Raw genomic sequence first — 20,001 nt, forward strand, 5'->3', positions numbered from 1 at the left:
TTATGCCTAATATAGTTAGGTTCCCCTTTTGCCACCAAAACAGCTCTGACCCATTAAGGCGTGATTCCATAAGACCTGTTAAGGTGTGCTGTGGTATCTGGCAGCAGGATGTTAGCAGCAGATCCTTTAAGTACTGTATGTTAAAATTTGGGACCAGGCACATCCCATAGGTGGTCGATTGAAGCTGTGATACACTGAGTGTTCTTATAACTTTCTATTATAGTTAGTATCAACTATTTTCATCAATTTGTGCTGTAATGGCTTTTCTATCGCATCAGACCTGGTGGGATATCCTTTACTTCCTACAGGCATGAATAAGGTGCTCAAGATCCTGTCACCAGGTTACTGGTATATAATTAATAATCAGTGTTATTAAAAACAAAACAAAACACTTTTATATACCATATATACCCTATAGGCCCAAAATAAATCAGTTATCTTACATTTAACAACATGTATAACACATACATGTTATATATGTGCGCAGTAAAATATAAAATATCTTGTCACTGCTGCTGTCTACAATCTTTTAAGAAACAGGATTTTTTAAATGCTTGCTTTTACATCAGAAAATATAAAGGAATATGATACATCATTATGTAAGTACAGATTTTACACACCTTGGTTTAACAGGTAAATGAGGTGAAATTTGGGCTGTTTTCATGTGCATAGTCCCCTAATATTTTCACTAGGGTTGATATGTAGGATTTTTAGTGGCTTAAAATGTGTGCACAATTTTTTTCCCTTAAAGTTGACAAACATTTAGCCTGTTCTGTACTCTAACTGTTAACAGATTCATGCTATCCAAATTATGTATAATCTCATAACAACTAGAACTCTATCTAAAGTATATTATAAAATGGGCTAAGTTTTAGAAACAGTAATGCTTTTGTTGAGTTGTAGTTCTTGCGCAGGACATTTTAGTCCGAATGATTTTAGCATGCATGCTGCAATGAAAGGAGGGTGTGTTTGAGGGCTGTGGTCTGACGCCGCACTCATTACACTGGTGAATAAGCAGCCTTTAGGGATAAAAGTATAGCAGACCACTGACCTCAACTTAGAGCCTGAAATCATTCTTGTGCTTTAACCTACTCTCAAATCATTTGTTTATTTTCTTCCTGTGTGTTTATATTTAGTTTAATTATAACTTAGCCTTCTCCACTACTAAATAAATCATTTCATAAATGTATTGTGCACTTTTTACAATTATTATTTTTATGTAAACCTAAGTCTGTTCAGGGTTTGACATATTTACTGGCGTATTGTGTACTTTTATGACCAGGGTTGTTTATAGAGCATAATCTAACAGGCGCACATCCAAGATAGCATAGTCTGGGGGAGCATCCATGGAAAATAAGTCCACGTTTATGCCATGAACTCCATGTGGGAAGCTTTAGACACATTTTTGAAGCACTGAACCTATGGCCTCTCAGGAATGCCTGGGATGAGGTATAAAGCAGCTGTTTCTGTCTCATCAATATCAAGGTGCAACCACTCAGGCTTGAAAGAGAGCCAAGAGATTCGCTTAGTAGGCATTATCAGAAACACATTAGTCCCTAAAGGACTAAAAATAATTTTCAGCATCATTCATGGCCATGATATATGTCAGTATTTATCGATGATAAATTAAAAGTTCTTTTGCATTATGTGCCATAAATTTGAACATTTGAGCATTTGAAGTCCTTATCCACCTGTTATAATAATATAATAATGCAATAGGTATGTTATATAAATAGAATCATATATAATATTCGTAATACTCTGCATTTGGTGGAAGCTGTAACAACATCTGTTCCAGTAATATGTTTGCCATTCATTTTGTGTTTCTCATACTGTGATAAACATACCACTGTTTAGTAATCATGCCAGTAAAATATATCTGATTATTTTTGTCTGTCTCTGTCTGTCTGTGCTGCCAGCCCGGCATGTAAACCGGGCCCCAGTGTGGCGGCAAAGGAAAGCAGCTCGGCTGACGCTGGGCATGCAGCTCCGGAATGCGATCGGCACATTTACAAAAGTGTCCTAGAGGGTGGCGACATCCCACTGCAAGGGCTGCGAGCGCTTAACAAACGTCATCCCAGTACGTCTTCTAAAGGTAGGATCCTAGCCTTCACTGTCCATCAACATCCTTGTTAAACCTGAGTCCAGGAATGCTAATGCTTAACTTTGCCTGTGTGAGTGTGTGTGTGTATTTCTGGTAATCCTGCTTTGGATACATATATGTTAGCACTTGTATTAATGGTTTGTAAAGCTGGGACAGTGAATGACTTCTCCTTTTAACCCTACTCATCTTATCATCATCGCATTCCTTCTCCACAATATCACTTGAGCGACACTGCTCATTTGTCTCCCTGTGTTCCCTTGAAGCTGACAGTTTTTTCACACTTGACACCTAACAGATGTATGGCCTGACCTTTAGTCACCTGTGTCTCATATGGAGGCTGTGTGCTTTTGGCTTTACGATCCAGACACACGGCTGAACGGCTGATATAGTGGGTCACTATACTGAGTGTCTCTGGTGTGGAAAGGGGGCTTTGGAATAAGATATTTGGACATTTGGAGTGACATTATACCAGTGTAGCAAACCAATATGGTCCATAATGCCATTAAAATGCTAGTTTTAGGGGTGAAGCAAAAATTGCATTAACAGGTGAAGGTTGAAAATAATATTTAGCTACATTAACAAACTATCTAACTCCAGGATTAATACACCATCAGCAGTATTAAAACCAATAACCATAGTAATGGTTATACACAATAGTTATATTATCCACAACTTAATGTCACCGACACTGAATACTATGAAAATGATCACCCACCAGTTTACAGCTGGCTTACGCAGGAACTTCTTTAGCCGAAAATATGAATTAAGTCTATATTGACTTAATTACTTATGATGTTCGAACACCAAAGTTCATACGAAGAGAGATCTTGATAAACAATAATCTAGCAATTTTTATACCAAAATGCCTCTGCTTTCCCATGTGATTTAAGGTCATATCACCTTCTAATATGGGGTACCGCAGTATACAGAGCACAGTGATTTCTTCTCGTACACTTATCATACCATGTTTTAAGTTATAACATCACTCCACTCCTACAGTGGAGCCTGACGCCGGCTCTGCTGACTGCTCTGATATGGAGTGTGAAGGGAAGCGAGTGCTGCTTTAGATTAATGCTTGGATCTGGTGTTTGTGACTGGAGCTGGAGGGGTGGGATGGACATGCCAAACATGCAGAGATGCCAAAGCATGAGGAAGTCAGCTGTCAGACTGAGGTCAGAGGATGGAATTTGAGTTAGACATGACCCGGGAGAGGTTAGGTGGGTGGAAATGGGGGCTCAAGAGGGGACCAGGACTCTTTCCTCTAATAGTTAACACAGCACTAATTATAAGTCAGAGGCAAAGCAACTCGCTCATGTGCTCATTGGCTGTCTCCAACCTGTTCAGAGACAGGTAGTTGTCTTTTTTTTTTTTTATTAATCTTTAGTATCCTAGGTGAGTTTGTGCTTAGGGATGTTAGTGCAAGACTAAACATAAGCGAGTAGTTGTTTAGTTTCTTGCTTAATTATTCTAGTGTGTATATTAGCTAAGGAATAAAATATCACAGGGCACACTATTACAGAAATAATAAATGCTGAAGCAGTAACAGCAAGAAGTGTTTTATTGCTTTTATACCACAGCAATTAGTCCAAGGTAACAATTACTTATGTATTAAAAATGGTCAATCATAAGTGTAATGTCACTAATCAAGTTCTCAAAATAGCAGCAATTATCAAACTCTCTTTATGTCTCTTGAATATACTAAAACATGAACAATTTTTTTTTTTATAGATATTTGGGACATATTTGTGCATTTAGAGTGTGTTTAAAAGATTACTTTAATGCCTCTAGCAGGGTGGAGTTGCCTTTTTTCATATTTTAGTCATTTTTTTTCCTATACTCTAATCGTGAAAAAAAAATCTGGCTGTATTTTTATTAATATCCTACGTAACACTAGAATGCTTGGCTAAGGATAGGAAAGAGAGTTGTAATGAGCTCACATAAAACTTTGGTTCAGAATTCCTTAAAGTCACAAAGACTTATGGAAGCCATTAGAGAGGCCGTTATGTAAGTGTGTTACCACAGCTGACAGTTTTCCTGTCTTACTGATGCACTGTGGAAGGGTCATAGGAAAACCCATGTCAGCTTTATCTGGAAGAGACTTGAGTATAGAAAACAGTTGCATCTGTCTGTGAGCCAAGTCCTCGCTGCAAGTGTAGTGATCAAGTGTTTTTACTTTGGCATAGTCAGGAAGTTAACTGTAAGTGAATTCATTTTAATGTAAACCTTTCTGCAGCTAAAGCTCACTTGATACATTGAGTATATTATAAAGTTTATTATTCTTCATTGGTATGAGTTTGATCCTATTTCTGTCTATGATTATCTAAAGCATGAATCTGTGAGAAGATGAAAAAGGAAAGTTGCCTGAAACTGAGAATTTAAGATTTATTTTATGGTGCAGTTTCAACTCAAGAACTGCCTTGCGCCTTGTCTTTAAAAAATAGAAGCTTTGGAAGCCGGGGCTGTGCTTTTCGTGCTAATATATGCATTCCAAATTATTTTTTTCCAAATTTTATAGTGGGAAAGCATTTAGTTCTTTAATATATCTGAGATGCCAGTGATCTGTCACCATTTATCATTGATTTTGATCTCAGGTGCCAGCTAAGGTGGTTAATCCCCTTAGTCATATTTAAAAAATATATTACATTTATAGTTCTTTATTATTTTACCATTGCATCATAGTTTCTTTTGATGTATTTCACATGTGCATGTCTTTCTGCTCATATTGTTTTTTCTGGTATTAGATATAGTTCAAAGAACAATCTTTTGGCCTTTGGAAAGATATCAGAGAAAAAAAATCCCATAAAAACACAAAGATTCTTTCCTAGAGTATCCGTGATCTGTAGTTGATTAGAACTATTGGTATAGTCTCTCCATGTGTTAACATGCTTTATTATTTTTAATTAAAAAATTAATTATGCCATTGTAATATCTGTCTGTCTTCATGTACAGTAGTGAGAGAACAATCTAACCTGCTGTTTGTTCTGTTACCCTGCATGCTTTCCACTGGATTATAAAGGTGGGAATGGTTGTGTGATTTCACCATGCTCCTCTGTAAAAGTTCTTGCCAGTAGCCCACTTGGTACTCAAAACAAGACTAAAAACTCCCTATCTGCTGCCAAAGCCTGCATTCCCCAAATCCTCCCCTCTAAGTTCAAGCCTAATTTTTCCCCATCTACTGATGAGAGCCAGGAAAGGAGAGCTGAGGCAACGGTGTGGGCCAAGGTGCACAGCTGTGAGGATCTACACCAAGAATCTTGCCTCTCAGGAAAGGATGATACAACAGACACTTATCATGAGCTCAGTTCAGACACTAAAGCCAACTGCCTGCGAGAAACTGCTTGCAAAGGTAACACGGCTGTCAAAAACGTGCCTTTCAACGGAGCTGTAAAGAGCACAGCTGAATTTTCAACCCTGTACAGGAACATGCACCATATCGAGAGGCCGAGATCGTTAGGCTTCAGCCCTCATGCCAGTGTACGTAGCTTGGCCTCGCTTTTTGAAAGGTCAGACGCTGATATTACTGCTGAGCGATACAGAAACATCCCCCGTCATGCCGTCAGTTGTCGTGTGATGGAGTTTGAGCGTATCATTCAATGCTCCAACACCGGCCCAACACGTTCTGCCTCTATGCCTACACTACCCAGTGGTTCTAGCCCCTCTCATAGTCCCGCCCCTGCATCTTGTTTGCTCCAGTCGGCTCTATCTGCTGAATCTTTAATAAAACCAGGGACGGTGAATGTAAACAATTGTCCCATAGTGTGTGGCCAGGAGCAAACATCTAAAGAAGAGACTTCAGTCTCAGACAGTGAAGAGGCAGTGGTGTGTGTTGTATCTTCAAACCAGAACCATAGCTCAAGAACAGACTTACTCTCACACACTGATGGCAAAATAGAACCGAACAGCTGTGTGCAAAATACTACAGAGGAAAATTCCTCTCCTGGTCTCTCGCTTCCTAACCCCACAGTATCAGGGCACCACCACCACCATCACCATGATCACCTACCCTTCCATCTCAAAGCCAGCAAGTGTAAAGGCTCCTGTCCTGCCTCCTACACCCGTTTCACCACTATCCTCAGGCATGAGCGGCAAGCGAGCAGCTGCCTACCAGAGAAGCGATCAAGCCCTCCCACAAACTTATTGTTAATGGGTCCGGCACCATTCTCCTTACAGAAAAACCTGCACAATCTCCAGGCCAAAAAGACTCTTTCAGCTGCAAAAAGCTTAGCCAGAGATACTGCAGAGAATCGAGCGCTCTCGTCCAGACTGCGACCCATCATCCCCCAGCGTCTGTCCTCTCTCGAGGTGCTAGAGAGGCTCAGTAACGGTTCAGATGGGGCCAATGGTGATGACGTCACCGATGCCGAACACTCAGATGCCAATAAAAACCACTATGGAGGTGGCTATGATGAGAACCTCTTGAGTGTCACTCTGTCCCTACTCACACTCAGTCATGGCTGTATTTGTGATCACTCATCCACCTTTGAACCCTCTTTCCTGTCTGCTCTCCTTTTACCATTGAGTGACTTTACTTTCTCCATGTTAGTGGTGTGCGGTGTGTGACCAACTTTGTGTGATCTTTTAGCAGAACGACATGATGTTCATCTTAATTGGTTCCGTACTGTATGTGTGTGGTATGAGGCAAAGATCGTATTGTAGTTTTAATTTTGTGTAAAGAAATTCATTTTACATCAGTTATGTCATGTGTTTATTCATATCTCAAAATGCTTATTTAAATACACAGACATTTTTGTAGATTATTGTGGACAGAAACCACTAACTGGTAGCTGAAGTTACAGGACAGCTACGTACCTGGATGGAAATATAGCATGTAATAACAATCACTTAATAAAATTACAACAAACAACATAATGATGATTATTTAACCTATGTAATAAACCATATATTTTTAGAGTAACATCAGTGGGTTACGATTAATAGTTGTTGGTGGTCTGGGCCTACATACCCATACAGCTCCATTGCATATGTTTAGTTTTATTTTGACTTCTTTTCCCTGAGACATTCCACTGTAATCTTTTTCTCTGATACATTTGCACTTGATGTATGTAAATGTATGTTATTTCATACTTATTTTTCTAGTTTCAGTTATCTTCCTGCCTTTATCGATGTACAATGGCTTACCATCCAACATTTCCCCCTCCTAGACTTTAACATGGTTTTCTACCGTATATATTGTATTACAGTACATGCAACCCAGTGGTTGCAGCATGCAGACTGTTGTGTTTACATAGTTTAGTGATTCATTTACTTGTGTGCTCTTCCTAACTGCATTATCCATGTCACATCTTTTATTAATGATCTTCATAAACATTTTCATTACTGGTGCAGTGACGGTGTTAAGAGTGTGGTGAAACAGTATCTGAGAGTATTTCCTGATTCTGCACTCTTTCTTCATGCTGAAGAACACTAAATTCATCCTTTAAGATTTAGTTATCAAGGGAACAAAGAGTTACTTTGCTTGTTCTCAAACAGACTCCGAATCCTCACAGCCGCTAAGCCAAGGAGATCAGGGAGAAAACCCAGATGAGGTGGCCCGCAGACGATACGGAGACAAAGAAGTAAGGGTTTCATTTTTGTCCATCTGCTTTTCATCCTACAGATATTTTACATTAAAACATACCATTTGTATCTATTATTACAGTAAAACTACTTATGGTGGCATGTTAGTGTAGTGGTTAGCAATGTGGCTTTACACAACTAGGGCCAAGGGTTCAAGTCCTGCCTCGGGTCTACAGTATATGTGTGAACTTTGCATGTTCTTCTGGTACTTGGTGGGTTTTCTCCGGGTATTCCAGTTTTCTCCCATAGTCCAAAGACAGGCTGATTAGGTTAAATGGTGTTTCTAAATTATGTATAGTGTGTGTGTACGTGTTTGTGCCCTGTGATGGATCGGCTTCAGGCCTCCAGTGACCCTGTACAAAATAAGTGCAACAGAGAATGAGTGAGTAAACCTGCATCTAAAAATATATAACTGCACACATGGTACAAATTGCTTGAATGTCAACAGTACCATCAGTTATTGAGTTGGAAATACTGGTAAAAAAATATGTAACTCAAAAATATACTGTGCAAATATCATGCATCATTTGTTTCATTATATGCATTTGGAGCAAGGTACTGTAACACTGCTTAACGCATCAAGTGTTAATTGCTGTTATTTTTAAACACTAAAGCTTTACACACTGCCTGGCCAAGTAATCAAGCAAAGTAAACATTACAATTACTGGAATTGGGTTAAAAACTGTCCAACACATTATTAAAACATTTAAGGATTGTTTTCAACCATCAACTTTGCTGAGAAAATGTGGTTGGGAAGAAAATCATGAATGACTGTGATTAGAGTCATTAAATCTAAGTGAGGTGGCATCATGAAAATCGACAATAGAAATCACAACTATGATTATAGTGAAAGTAGGAACATTTTTACATGCATAGTGTGACGAGAATTTAGGATTGAACTAAACAGTTTTTGATTATAAGAAAACCACTTGTTAGTGATACTAATCTCAAACTGCTTATGGTGGCATGTTAGCGTAGTGGTTAGCACCATAGCTTTGCACCTCCGGGGTTTAAGGGTTCGAGTCTATGCCCGGAGTTTGCAAGTCCTCCTGGTACTCGGTTAATTAAAATAAATTAATTTGAAAAAAGAAGTGTCTTTTTGTAAACCAGCAGAATTATAGCAAAGCCCTATTTCCTAGCTAGTTTGCATAAAAGATTTCTTGTTAAAGGGCTTTTGAATATGTAAAATTATTATTTGGAGTTGTAGGTATGTTGAATATATGAACTTATGAACTCTTATAGCAGTGGAGTTTACTTTATTTAAAATAATTTGTTTCCAGAAAATTCTGGAGGCACAGAGACGTTTGAAGCGGGAACAAGAAGAAGCGGACATCGCCTCACGCCGGCACGCAGGCCTAGTCCTCACACATCAGCAGTTCATCACCAATGAGCGCTTTGGGGACTTGCTCACTATCAGTGACTCAGAGAAAAGAAAGTCAGGCCCAGAGGTGACTTCTCATTGCTATGATTAGCACCATGAATGTAGGACTATAGCTTCTTTACAATATTGTACAGCAGGATTAGCTACAATGAATTATACAGTGTATTGCATGTAAAATTATGGTCTGCATTAATGATGTGCATCATGTCCCAGATTTATCATTTTATATGGCTTGTATGTGTTGTTTACAGAGGACACCTGCCCTGGCCCTGTTTAACTTTAAAGCGGAGTCATTAAAGTGAGTGTAGTCATTTGTTAAGTGCAATATTAGAGACATTTTGACTTGCATAAGTGGTAAAGTTTTATTATGTCTGGCTAGTACGATAAGACTTGCTGTTATAATAATGCATCCCAACCCAAAGAGATTTACCTGCTAATTATTCTCCAATATCAGCATTTTGTGAGTGTCTTAGTCATCCTATACAACACAAAAAAATGTTATGCATGTTTATGTTTGAATTTTTTAATTAGTTCACAAAAAAAACTTTTAATCTCTTTATAGTTACGTTCAATGTTGAGTATCCACAGCTCCACCATGTACTACTATAGAAATTATCATGTATTAAATGATAACTATATCATTTAAAGTAGATACATATAAACATTAATGCCTGAACTATACTAAGAGCTACTGTTACTTATTTAACACTTTTTGACTAGTTAGATTCAAGCATTCAGCAAGGCTGTCAAACCACAAATAATAAAAATAAAATAAAATGTTTACACTGCATGCATAAAAAATGTTACAAAGCTAGAGTTTGCACTAACTACCTAACCGAATTTCATCTTTCATCCTTAGGGAGCTGCCATTTCAAAAAGGAGACATTGTGTACATCGTTCGGCAGGTAGACCAAAACTGGTACGAAGGAGAGCATCATGGTAGAGTTGGCATTTTCCCACGCAACTATGTTGAGGTTTGCCCGCTCATTTTGCCGAAGCTTTATAATATTCTGTTAAATTAAATCTGCATCTGGTTAGGGTTACACCGCATTCACCGCTTATGTTTCTTTAGCTCCTGCCCCCGACAGAAAAAGCCCAGCCCAAAAAGAGTGCTCCAGTTCAAGTGCTGGAGTATGGAGAGGCCATTGCCCGCTTTAATTTCACTGGAGACACAGCTGTCGAGATGTCGTTTAGAAAGGTAACCATGGGTCAGCTGTGGGTCAAAACACCCAGGTGGCCCCAGGCATTGTGCAACGTTGCAGGGTTACACTATTTGGACTTTAAATGGTATTTTACATGGTGATTGGAAAATGCCTGAAAATGCAAACAAAGTGGTGATCGTGTGCCAGGTTGTAGATCACTCTACATTATTTGTTACATTCTTCGATGTAAGTGTATTATATATTTACAGTACCTAGCTAACTATTTATTGTGCAGCACTGTTGTTTTGGTATAATAGAATTGTAAATGTATTCTTTCCAAAATGTGCTGCATATAGTAAAAACATGATAGTGGGCCTAATTATCAAAGCTGCCATAGATTCATTCCTAATCAATGTGATCGTGATGATCGTTTGGTGATTGTTGATTCTAATTTTTGTTTCCCCTTCTACAGGGAGAACGGATAACACTCATTCGTAGGGTGGATGAAAACTGGTTTGAAGGAAAGGTTTCAGGCACCAACCGCCAAGGCATTTTCCCAGTCACTTATGTGGAGGTGCACAAAAAGCCTCGTGTTAAAAACGGAGTGGACTACCCAGATCCTCCTCTTTGCCAATCCCCACATCGTAGCACAAATGCCTCCCCACAGGTGAGTGCCACCTACAGGCCTTCTCCTACCATGTCCTACTTTGATGAATGTGCTTCTTCTCACAGAGCTATGGAGTGGGAATTAAATTTCCTCTGTTCTCAATATCGTATATTCGAGTATGGATCATTAATATGAATATATTGTATTTAAAATGACAAATAAAATCTCCTTGAGTGTGTGCACATGCCAGGGTAAAAAAATGAAGGGAATATGACAAAGAAAAAAAAAAGATAAAACACTACCATATGTTAAGTAGAACCCTTAGCCTAGTTTGTTGGAAAAATATATATATTATTTTTAACTACCAATTAAAGGGTCATACACGCGTTTATTGCCTTTTTAATTATTATCTTTACTTTGTATGTTTAATGCCTTACACTCTTTTGCCTCTGTACTTTCTGCTTGTCTACCCACCTTCTTGATCCCAAAGCCGGTGCGTACCCGTCTCAGCACCGCTCCTCTTCCCCTGCCACGCTCAGCACGCCGCTCTGTCTCTCCTGAGGTCCATGCCATATCCAATGAATGGATCTCTCTGACAGTTGGAGGTATGAGCTCTAGCCCCCCGGCTGCCCCAACTCCTCCTCTGCCTCCTCTTCCCAGTACCGCCTATCATCTGGGTGAATATCTGCCACCTTCACACTCTGCCAGTCCGGTGCCCCCCATCACCAGCAGCCCATATTGCATCTCGCCGATGGCCTCACCATCCTCCTCCCCTCTGCCTCCTCCGTATCCACCCCGGCCCTGTTCTGCCACTCCGTTCCTCACTTTCACCCCTCCACAAGGGGAGGATTTCCTCCTTTTCCCTCCTTCACCACGTCTATCACGTAGTATGAGTCCATGTGGGGGTGCTGGCATGGAGGGATGGCTGGGTGGAGGAAGAAGGCTGGATTCAGAGCTGCAGGAGGGTGAAGGGGGAGAGCTGAACAGGGTTGGCGGCTCCCGAAAGGCGCCATGCAGCTGGAGATATAGTCCAGCAGAGGTATCTCCTGCATGGTGTGCAGTGCTTATTCCAAATGCCACCAATGTTTGTTAATCCAGAGTTACCACTAGTATTAGTTTTAGACCTAACAGTTTGAGGCAGTGGTTATGTGGTAAAAGTTGGTTACACATTTGAGGCAAAGCTTTCACCTTATGGATACATGTTTGTGAACGGAATGGCTGCATGGCCTAGATTGTTTTAAAACTTTTGCATGTCAAGGTTTATTCATGCAGTGTGTGCTTTTAGGTTTCTTGAAAATTTTAATAACACATTACTGGAAACCTGGACCAAAAGAGTAACATAAACATATCATAATGTGTCATGGAAGATATAACGTGAGGATGGTATGAGTTGTTCTGCATCAGGTTACATCTAGCTTAGTTATCATTATCTTATATAACAGACAATACAAGCTGGATCATTTTCATGTTTTCTTACACTGGGTGCGTCTAAAGTAAATCACAGGTCATAAATAGGTAACAGGATATACTAATGAGGAGGGGTAAAGGTTAAAGTCATGCTTGACAAAATGAGAAAATTAATAAGATAAAGTTACATAGGAAGAAATAATTATTAAGATTATCATTTGTACAAGTTTTTGTGACTTCGATACTTTTGGTAACAAGAACAGAGAGACATAATGCCAGTGTATGAAAGCACCTACTGATATGTATGGTTTGTTAAATAAAAAAAAACTTGCCATGACACTTCTCTGTAAGTTTATGTTACTTTTTATCATCAAATATATATTTTTTTCAAAGGCTTAAGTTTGCGTGTATACTGTTGCTAAAGTGAGCTCCTCCTCTTTCCATTGTTTGGAGCACATGGAGCTGAAATGTGAAATGTGAATTTTTATGATTGCAGCAAGAAATTTGGTGGCTGTTACTAACCCACATTCCCTTTCACAGCACTATAATACAGTATGAAGCTGTTGTAAGACACAGAACATGAAGCACTTCATGAATTAATGGTGCAGCTAAAAGCTGAATATTGATAACTGGTCAGCTGTTCGATTTGTAATTGATTGAAAACTCAGGACAACTTTAACCATCTTTTTCCTTCCATTGATAAAAACTAATTATGGAGCTTAATGACTGGTCCTTTTAATATTCTTGTTTTTTCTTAGCCTTTGAAGAATGAAGGAGATTACCACGGGAGATCCTCGAGAAGTCCGGTCATGTTATTTGACATCCAGGACAACAACATGAACGCCAACTCATTCACGGTATCTCTTACAGAATCCATAATATTCTCAATCTAACAAATAAGATAAATATATGTTCATGCATTGATTTTATTTATGTGATGTTTTATTAACATTAAGAGAAGTAATAAAATAGTACTACTTTATCCAAAAACTAATTCAGTCATTTGTACTCATCTTCATCTTTCTTTCTATATTTCCTACTATTTAAAACTCACTCTTATAACGCCTGACAGAAGTATGTACTGTAATCTATCCTCTGTAATTCTAACTTTTTCCTGCTGCCCATGTGAACTCACTCTGGTATCTTACTCTTCCATGCATCTTCCTTGGAATCTCTTCCCACGCCTGGCTTTCCTGGCTTTGTTATTGGATCTTTTCCACCCTTGTTACTCACCGGTCACCCATTCTACCTTCTCTAACCTGCCCGTTTTTTCCTCCATCCGACTGACTGACCCTTCCTTCCACCCTGTGGATCTTCTCCTGTTAACCCTCCTCCTTCACTGATAGGAGGCAGTATGTAATGAGATCATGAATATTGCAGAGACCTCAGTGAGGTACTGCAGCACTTTGTCCCGCCCTTTAGACTCCGCCCACAGATTGATGCCCCACCTCAGTAAACGTTCTCTCATCATTTCCCAGCAACCCCAGTCCCAAAGCAGCAGCCCTGAACCTGGACGCCTGAGCTGCGGCATGTGAGTATCATCATCCTATGTTGAGATCAGTGTGTATGTGTGCGCTGCTGTTTGCATGGGATATAGGTCTGTTATATATAAGTAATGCTGCAAGAGGATGTCTGTAGCAATTTTGATTATGTATAATGCAATAACTCAGTAATGGAAGTGTCTTATGTATTTTAAAATGTGCTATATGAATACTTTAATCAATAAGAGGTTTAACCAACTTTCATTTACCCTTTAACCAGTTTTAATACACTGCTGAAATGGAGTGTAATGTATTTTTACTGGTCTGTTATGGTATCTTTAAGGGATGTTTTGTTTTAAATCATTGTTTATAGCTTATATGATTCTACACATGAAAATAAATATTGTCTCGTATGCTCATACATTGCCTGGCCAAAAAAGGCACTGTTTCGCTGCATCAAGCTAAGAAAACAACTAAGGAGAAATTGGACTGCACTGGAATTGGGGTAGGAACTGTTCAACAATGTAATGACGCGGGTCTCACGAGGGGCATAGCCGCGCAAAAATACTCTGCACTGTTCAGAATGGGCAGATCTGCAGGCTGCTACCCTGTGGAGTTCTGAACAGGCAGAGGCACGGCCATTTATACACGTGGTTGCCAGGCAATGGCACCACAAGGCAATCAGCCTGGATATTTAAGGGTCCTGATACCTCCGAACTACATGCGATCATTAGGTAGCACCGGTAAGGTATCAGGGCCAAGACAAAGAAAAAGACAAAGATAAAGAAAAGAAAACAAAGGCAAAAACTCAGAGTCTGTCTTCTTAAGACACTGGCAAGAGATAGAGAGCGGGACGCTGTCCTTTAAGCATGCATTCTCGGGTTAAGTAAAAAAAGTATAAAGAAAGAAACAACTCTTACATATAAATCCTCTGTAAGGGTATAGGCCTCAAAGGGGATATAAGTTTTTTATTTTAAGTTTCCAGGGCCTTTCCGGTCTCGCGTTGGATGGCGAAGTTTCCAGTTTTCTTTTGTTTCCTTTTAAGTTCCTAATTAATAATCCCACGCTATCTCCAAATGAAAAGGTCTTCCTGTGCGTATCATAAGCACTCTATCAACCTCCTGTTTCATTGACCCCCTCTGAAGCCCTTGCATTAAGGCTCTTATAAACATATCCGCACCACATACTGTAACAAACAAATTATGAGGAACTGGAAGGATAAGACTTGTGGTAAAAAATAAAAATCATTAATTATTTTGATTGGAGATTTTTTAAGCCCTTAATATTTTTATTTTAAGTTGCATCATAAAAAAATAACAATTTCAATCACAGCTGTGTTTAATAGTGGAAGTAAGAGCATTTCCACACATAATGTGAGAAGAACTTACAGAATTGGACTAAACAGCTCTGTGGCCATAGGAGAACCAGTTGTTATGAGACAAATCAGAAAAGTACTTATTTGTTAAGAAGCATAAAGATTAGGCTTTTAAGGAATCAAAGAAGGTTGTGTGGTCTGATGAGTCCAGATTGCTCCTATTCCAGAGCGACAGGTATGTTAGGGTAAGAAAGGAAGCATGAAATCATCATGCATACTGGCCACTGTAGGCAGTGTTATGATTTAGGGTCACTGCAGTTGTCAGGTCTAGACTCAGCAACGTTGTGTAGCAGTAAAACAAAGTCAGCTGATTAACTGAATGGGCTGAATGACCAAGATATGTTTAATCCCTAATGGCTTGGATATATACCAGGACTCAAACTATATAAGAGTGGTTCTAGGGGCATAAAGAATCATTTTCACACACAAATTGTGTGCTACCACATTGAGTACAGCTCAAAGCTGAAGGTGTTCAAATAAAATATTAGAGTCTACGCCTTTTTTTTTTTTTTTTTAAGGCCAGACTCTGGATATAATAACCCAAAAAAATCTCTTATGGAGAAGTAATGTCCCATTGTGCCATTAAAGATGGTTCTTGTGAATTGTATTGTCCATTAAGGTATTAAAAATATATTTAAAAAGTCTATATAAGGTTTATAATGACAATGTAAACTATAGCGATAGTGATGTGTGCATGTGTGTCTGCAGATTCCAGGCTTTGTACAGCTATGTGCCACAGAATGATGATGAGCTAGAGCTGCAGGAGGGAGACCTTGTGAATGTCATGGAGAAATGCGATGACGGCTGGTTTGTGGGTATGTCAGTAGTCACAGCACTGGATAGTTTACTGAACCGGCCTCCTTCCTGTATTACACACTTTCAGCATTGCTATAAATCAGTCAGAGGCCTTAGCATAGTAACAAACTGTCCTGTTATTGATCATATGACTGGGACTCATACTTGCACTGCTGTGTATTTGTGTGTGTATGTGTGTGTGTGTGTGTGTAGGTACATCTAAAAGGACAAAACAGTTCGGCACTTTCCCAGGGAACTACGTGAAGGCTGTTAACTTGTAATATGTGAAAATGTCTCATCTGTATGTGGGATTTATAACATGATGTTAATGGGACACTGTTACTGTTGAGCGCAAATGTTAGATTTTTTTTCCCTTTCTTCCATCAGTATTGCATCTTGCCCAGGTGAATGTCCAGGTATGTGATCGGTTAGGTTTGTAGCATGTCAGCAAGTATTTTTTTGGATCAGCTTATCAGCTTTCACACATTTCTTCATATACTTTATTTACAGTTTGTTTGTAATTTAAATTTACTTTCATAGTTGTAACATTTTTTTTGTACTGAATCACATACTGGACATTAACACAGCAAAAGTAGACAAACAGACTAGCATCAGTGTTATATAGGGTCAAAGTGTAGTTGAATGGCACTTAAAGGAGGGTACCAATGTTGAAGGTTAAAGGGCTGGACAAAGCTCGAAAAAAAAAGAAGAAAAAGAAGATGTATTTATGTAAACCTTTAAAAAAAAATCCCAGTCTCCCTGTGTATATTTTGAGAGCAATATAGATGGAGTTTTTAAAGTTCTATTCAGATGTGACATGGACTGTTATTATTGAACTGTAGGCACTTACTGTAAGTCTGTGTGGACTAACAGGATGTTTCCAAGATCCTTTATGTGGAAATCCAGTGTTTTATTCACCACAGTATTTCATCTGATAGAAATGATAGTAAAATATTACCATTTTAAACTTGATTTTAGAACCTTTTTGTTGACAATCCTACTTTATGCATAGATCATCTTTAAAAATCAGGAGTAACCAGTTTCCACCAAAAGTCTGCCTTGAAAACATCCTGATTTGTTCTCATCTTTTATTTCATGGGAACACAAAAAGAACAATTCCTTAATTGTCTCTCACGTTCTATATGCTGGCAGTATTGATCTAACTGAAACAAATCCATTACTAGACAAGGAAATTGTCAGCGTTTTTGTAAATGACTAAGTCATGTTAAGCGAGAAAGAACATTTTGATGTTAGAGATCAGAGTATGAGTTTTAACAAACTTTAATAAAACACTTAGTAGTGTGACTAATGTTTGTTTTTTTATACTGTAAGTGCAGTTAGATAATGAAGACTTCCAACTAAAAAGCATAAAATACCAGTCAAAAGTGTGGACATTTTGGCTCATATGAAACTTTTCTCCATTATAATTATATTTTCGAATAATAATTAAAAAAATATATATGAACATGCAGTATTGATTTCAGCATGAATAAGAAAATATTCAAACAAATCAAAACTGTTTAATATTGTAAATTTCTGATGTAAAGTATTTCTGATGCATCTTGGCATCATCTCACCCAGCTTCTATAAGGATCCTACCAGATACTTTAAGCTAGACACAGTTTCTCCTAAGGTGCAAAGTCAAGAAAAGACAAAAGTTACACCTCACGAGCTAAAGAATGAAGGATTTTTAGGAATAAAAAGAAATTTAAACATTACTAGAGAACAGAATAAAATAAATATTTAATCAACTCAGAGGCGATTTCAGGAATAGTATTTAAATACAGGTCACTATTATCACACTATCCGTATATTATTTAAAATGACCCATGAACGTTCTTATTTTTCTAAATTTAAAAATATATCCTTGATTATCCTTTTTCGTCTGAGAGCATGTGATAGTCACCTTAACATGCTGCTTTACGACACCGGCCTGTGTAATATATTGTACCTAAATGAGTTTGTAGAACTTTAATCCTGAATGTGACTGCAAAAGTGTTGGTGAAATTTCAGATTTGTGTGAAATTCCGTACCTTCCTATCTTGAAGTGCCATTTATATGAGTAAGCTACATTAGGCTCTTTTTATCTGCACACTTAACCAACAAGCTCTTCATGCTAGTTTAGTTCCTTCTGCTGTAGCTGCATTTCCAGCGTGATATCGATTGAATAGGAGGAGAAAGAAATAACTAAACCCGTTGAAAATACCATGCATGAGTTTCTAGCAAGTGTTGCACCTCCGCAAGCCATGAAGTATTTAAGCTAATAAGCTAATGATGGTTGAATATTATGTTTGCTCCCCATATTGCATTCCATATCACTGCTGAGCGTGTGTGAAGTGTGTTAGAACACATCAATATACAGTATTTATTATATTCTTGGTTAATAATCAAGCATATATTATTGCCTGACTGTCATTAACTTGTAACTGACTTACACCCTGATCAGATTTACTTAGGTTTTCAAATTCATCACAGTTTTGTTCTATTCGACTGCATGAAACATCATGCGATGTACAAGAGAAGCAAAAGAACATAGTGTCTTGAGAGTTCTGTGTTTTTGACATAACCAGAGATGAGAGAATTGTACTTGTAAATATGTATAGTATAAATGAATAAAATGTTTGAAGTCACAACAGCCTCTAGAAATATAGTTTCTATAGCAGGAAGAGTTTTAGGAAAGCACAGCGAGTTGCTTTAGGCGCACACTCTCTGATCTGAATGAATGACAGATTTCTAACACTGTGTTAGGATCCAGATGCCTTTTGTCTCACAGCTTTGTTAACCGTGCCTCCTTTATAGTTTTAGTTTTTTTTTTTTTTTCACTTAGCCTTGATGCATTGAAATGGAAATCCATGTTACTTTGTAGGAGTTGATACTTTTCACAAGTGTCACAGAAGACAATTACCATGATCCTGACTGCAATCCATGCAGTTATATTTATAAAGAGTGTGACATGATGCCTGTAGTGATCTTCCACACGCAGAAGCTCACATTGCAGTTAGTTGTTGTTTTCCTTTATTTGCAGTGCAGTTACAAACAGACTGTTGGATTTAAACATGCTATTTACTGCTGTGATTTCATTATTATGCAATATTTAATAAAATGTATTAAAGCTTTTGCCTGGTCTGATTTTCTCATTGACTTTTCCTGCCTGGTTTATTTGAAGCCACTGTGGTACAGCGCTGCCTCCAGGCAATATGAATAAATGTGGCTTGCTCTAACAGAATTGATACTTTATGAGTAGAGGCCCGAATACCAACCAATGAAAATAAAAAAATGTGAAAAGCAATGGCATGAACCAGGGCCACTTCTCTTGCTCTTACATCACCTAGGCACATGTGCTGCAGCTCCTTATTGTCCTGTGTGATTTATGCAACTTTAACAAATTTTCCTGCTATTTTACACAAGAAAAAAAAGAACAATCCTTATTCGTAATTCAGAAGTATTTTTATTTAAATTTACATGACATATACATGTATGTGTGCTAGAAAAAAAATCCATGTTGTACAATAATGAAATCATGCAAATGTACAGTTTATTTCTCCCCTTCATAGTTCAAAATTCCTATTGTTTTTATGTGTGTATATATATCAGCATAACATTAAAATTCAAAACAGTATTTCCATTGTGGGCATCATGTGCTGTATAGTTTAACCACCTGGGCAGCTCTGACCCCTCAGGGTGTGGCTCTGGGGTGTGTTGTGGTGTCTGCTATAGAATTGACAATCAATGTTAATGTTGTGGCTGATAGGTCTATATGCAACTAAAATGTATGTGAGCTACTACAGCAGACTCTTGGTGTCGGATTTCATTATGAGACATTTTCCTTTTTAAAAAATATATATATAATAAAAAAAATATATATAATTTTAATGATGTTACTAATTGGATCTTTAATCATCATTAATTGTGCTTTTAATTAAAATACATATTTTATATGAATGAGAATAAAGTGTATATAATTTTAAATTAATGTTAATGTTATGGCTGATAGGTGTATATGCAACTAAAATGTATATTTTATTTTTGTTAAAATGGTCACATTCCCTAAATACTTTATGTGCGCATCTTTTAAGCATTTAGTCCAATCTGTTTGATTAGTGGTGTTCTCTGTCTGCTTTATTCGCTTGAT

The 20,001-nt window shown here is 38.0% G+C and overlaps 1 protein-coding gene across 5 annotated transcripts in view; it reads left to right on the plus strand.

The window, feature by feature from the left end:
- The window catches only part of LOC128529510 (sorbin and SH3 domain-containing protein 1), a 54,389-nt gene extending 35,403 nt beyond the window's left edge, over positions 1 to 18,986 (plus strand). For 3 of the 5 annotated variants that reach the window (XM_053503052.1, XM_053503053.1, XM_053503056.1), the window contains 12 exons: positions 1,920 to 2,095; positions 7,595 to 7,680; positions 8,962 to 9,129; positions 9,314 to 9,360; positions 9,922 to 10,036; positions 10,135 to 10,260; positions 10,677 to 10,871; positions 11,302 to 11,850; positions 12,977 to 13,075; positions 13,565 to 13,749; positions 15,783 to 15,889; positions 16,083 to 18,986. In XM_053503052.1, coding sequence (XP_053359027.1) covers positions 1,920 to 2,095; positions 7,595 to 7,680; positions 8,962 to 9,129; positions 9,314 to 9,360; positions 9,922 to 10,036; positions 10,135 to 10,260; positions 10,677 to 10,871; positions 11,302 to 11,850; positions 12,977 to 13,075; positions 13,565 to 13,749; positions 15,783 to 15,889; positions 16,083 to 16,150 — 1,921 coding nt within the window. In that variant the 3' untranslated portion in view covers positions 16,151 to 18,986. The remainder of the gene's footprint in view (positions 1 to 1,919; positions 2,096 to 7,594; positions 7,681 to 8,961; positions 9,130 to 9,313; positions 9,361 to 9,921; positions 10,037 to 10,134; positions 10,261 to 10,676; positions 10,872 to 11,301; positions 11,851 to 12,976; positions 13,076 to 13,564; positions 13,750 to 15,782; positions 15,890 to 16,082) is intronic. The other 2 variants (XM_053503055.1, XM_053503057.1) reach the window with 2 other exon arrangements.
- The last annotated feature ends 1,015 nt before the right edge of the window (positions 18,987 to 20,001 follow it).

Source organism: Clarias gariepinus, chromosome 8 (assembly GCF_024256425.1).
Source record: "Clarias gariepinus isolate MV-2021 ecotype Netherlands chromosome 8, CGAR_prim_01v2, whole genome shotgun sequence".
NCBI lineage: Eukaryota > Metazoa > Chordata > Actinopteri > Siluriformes > Clariidae > Clarias > Clarias gariepinus.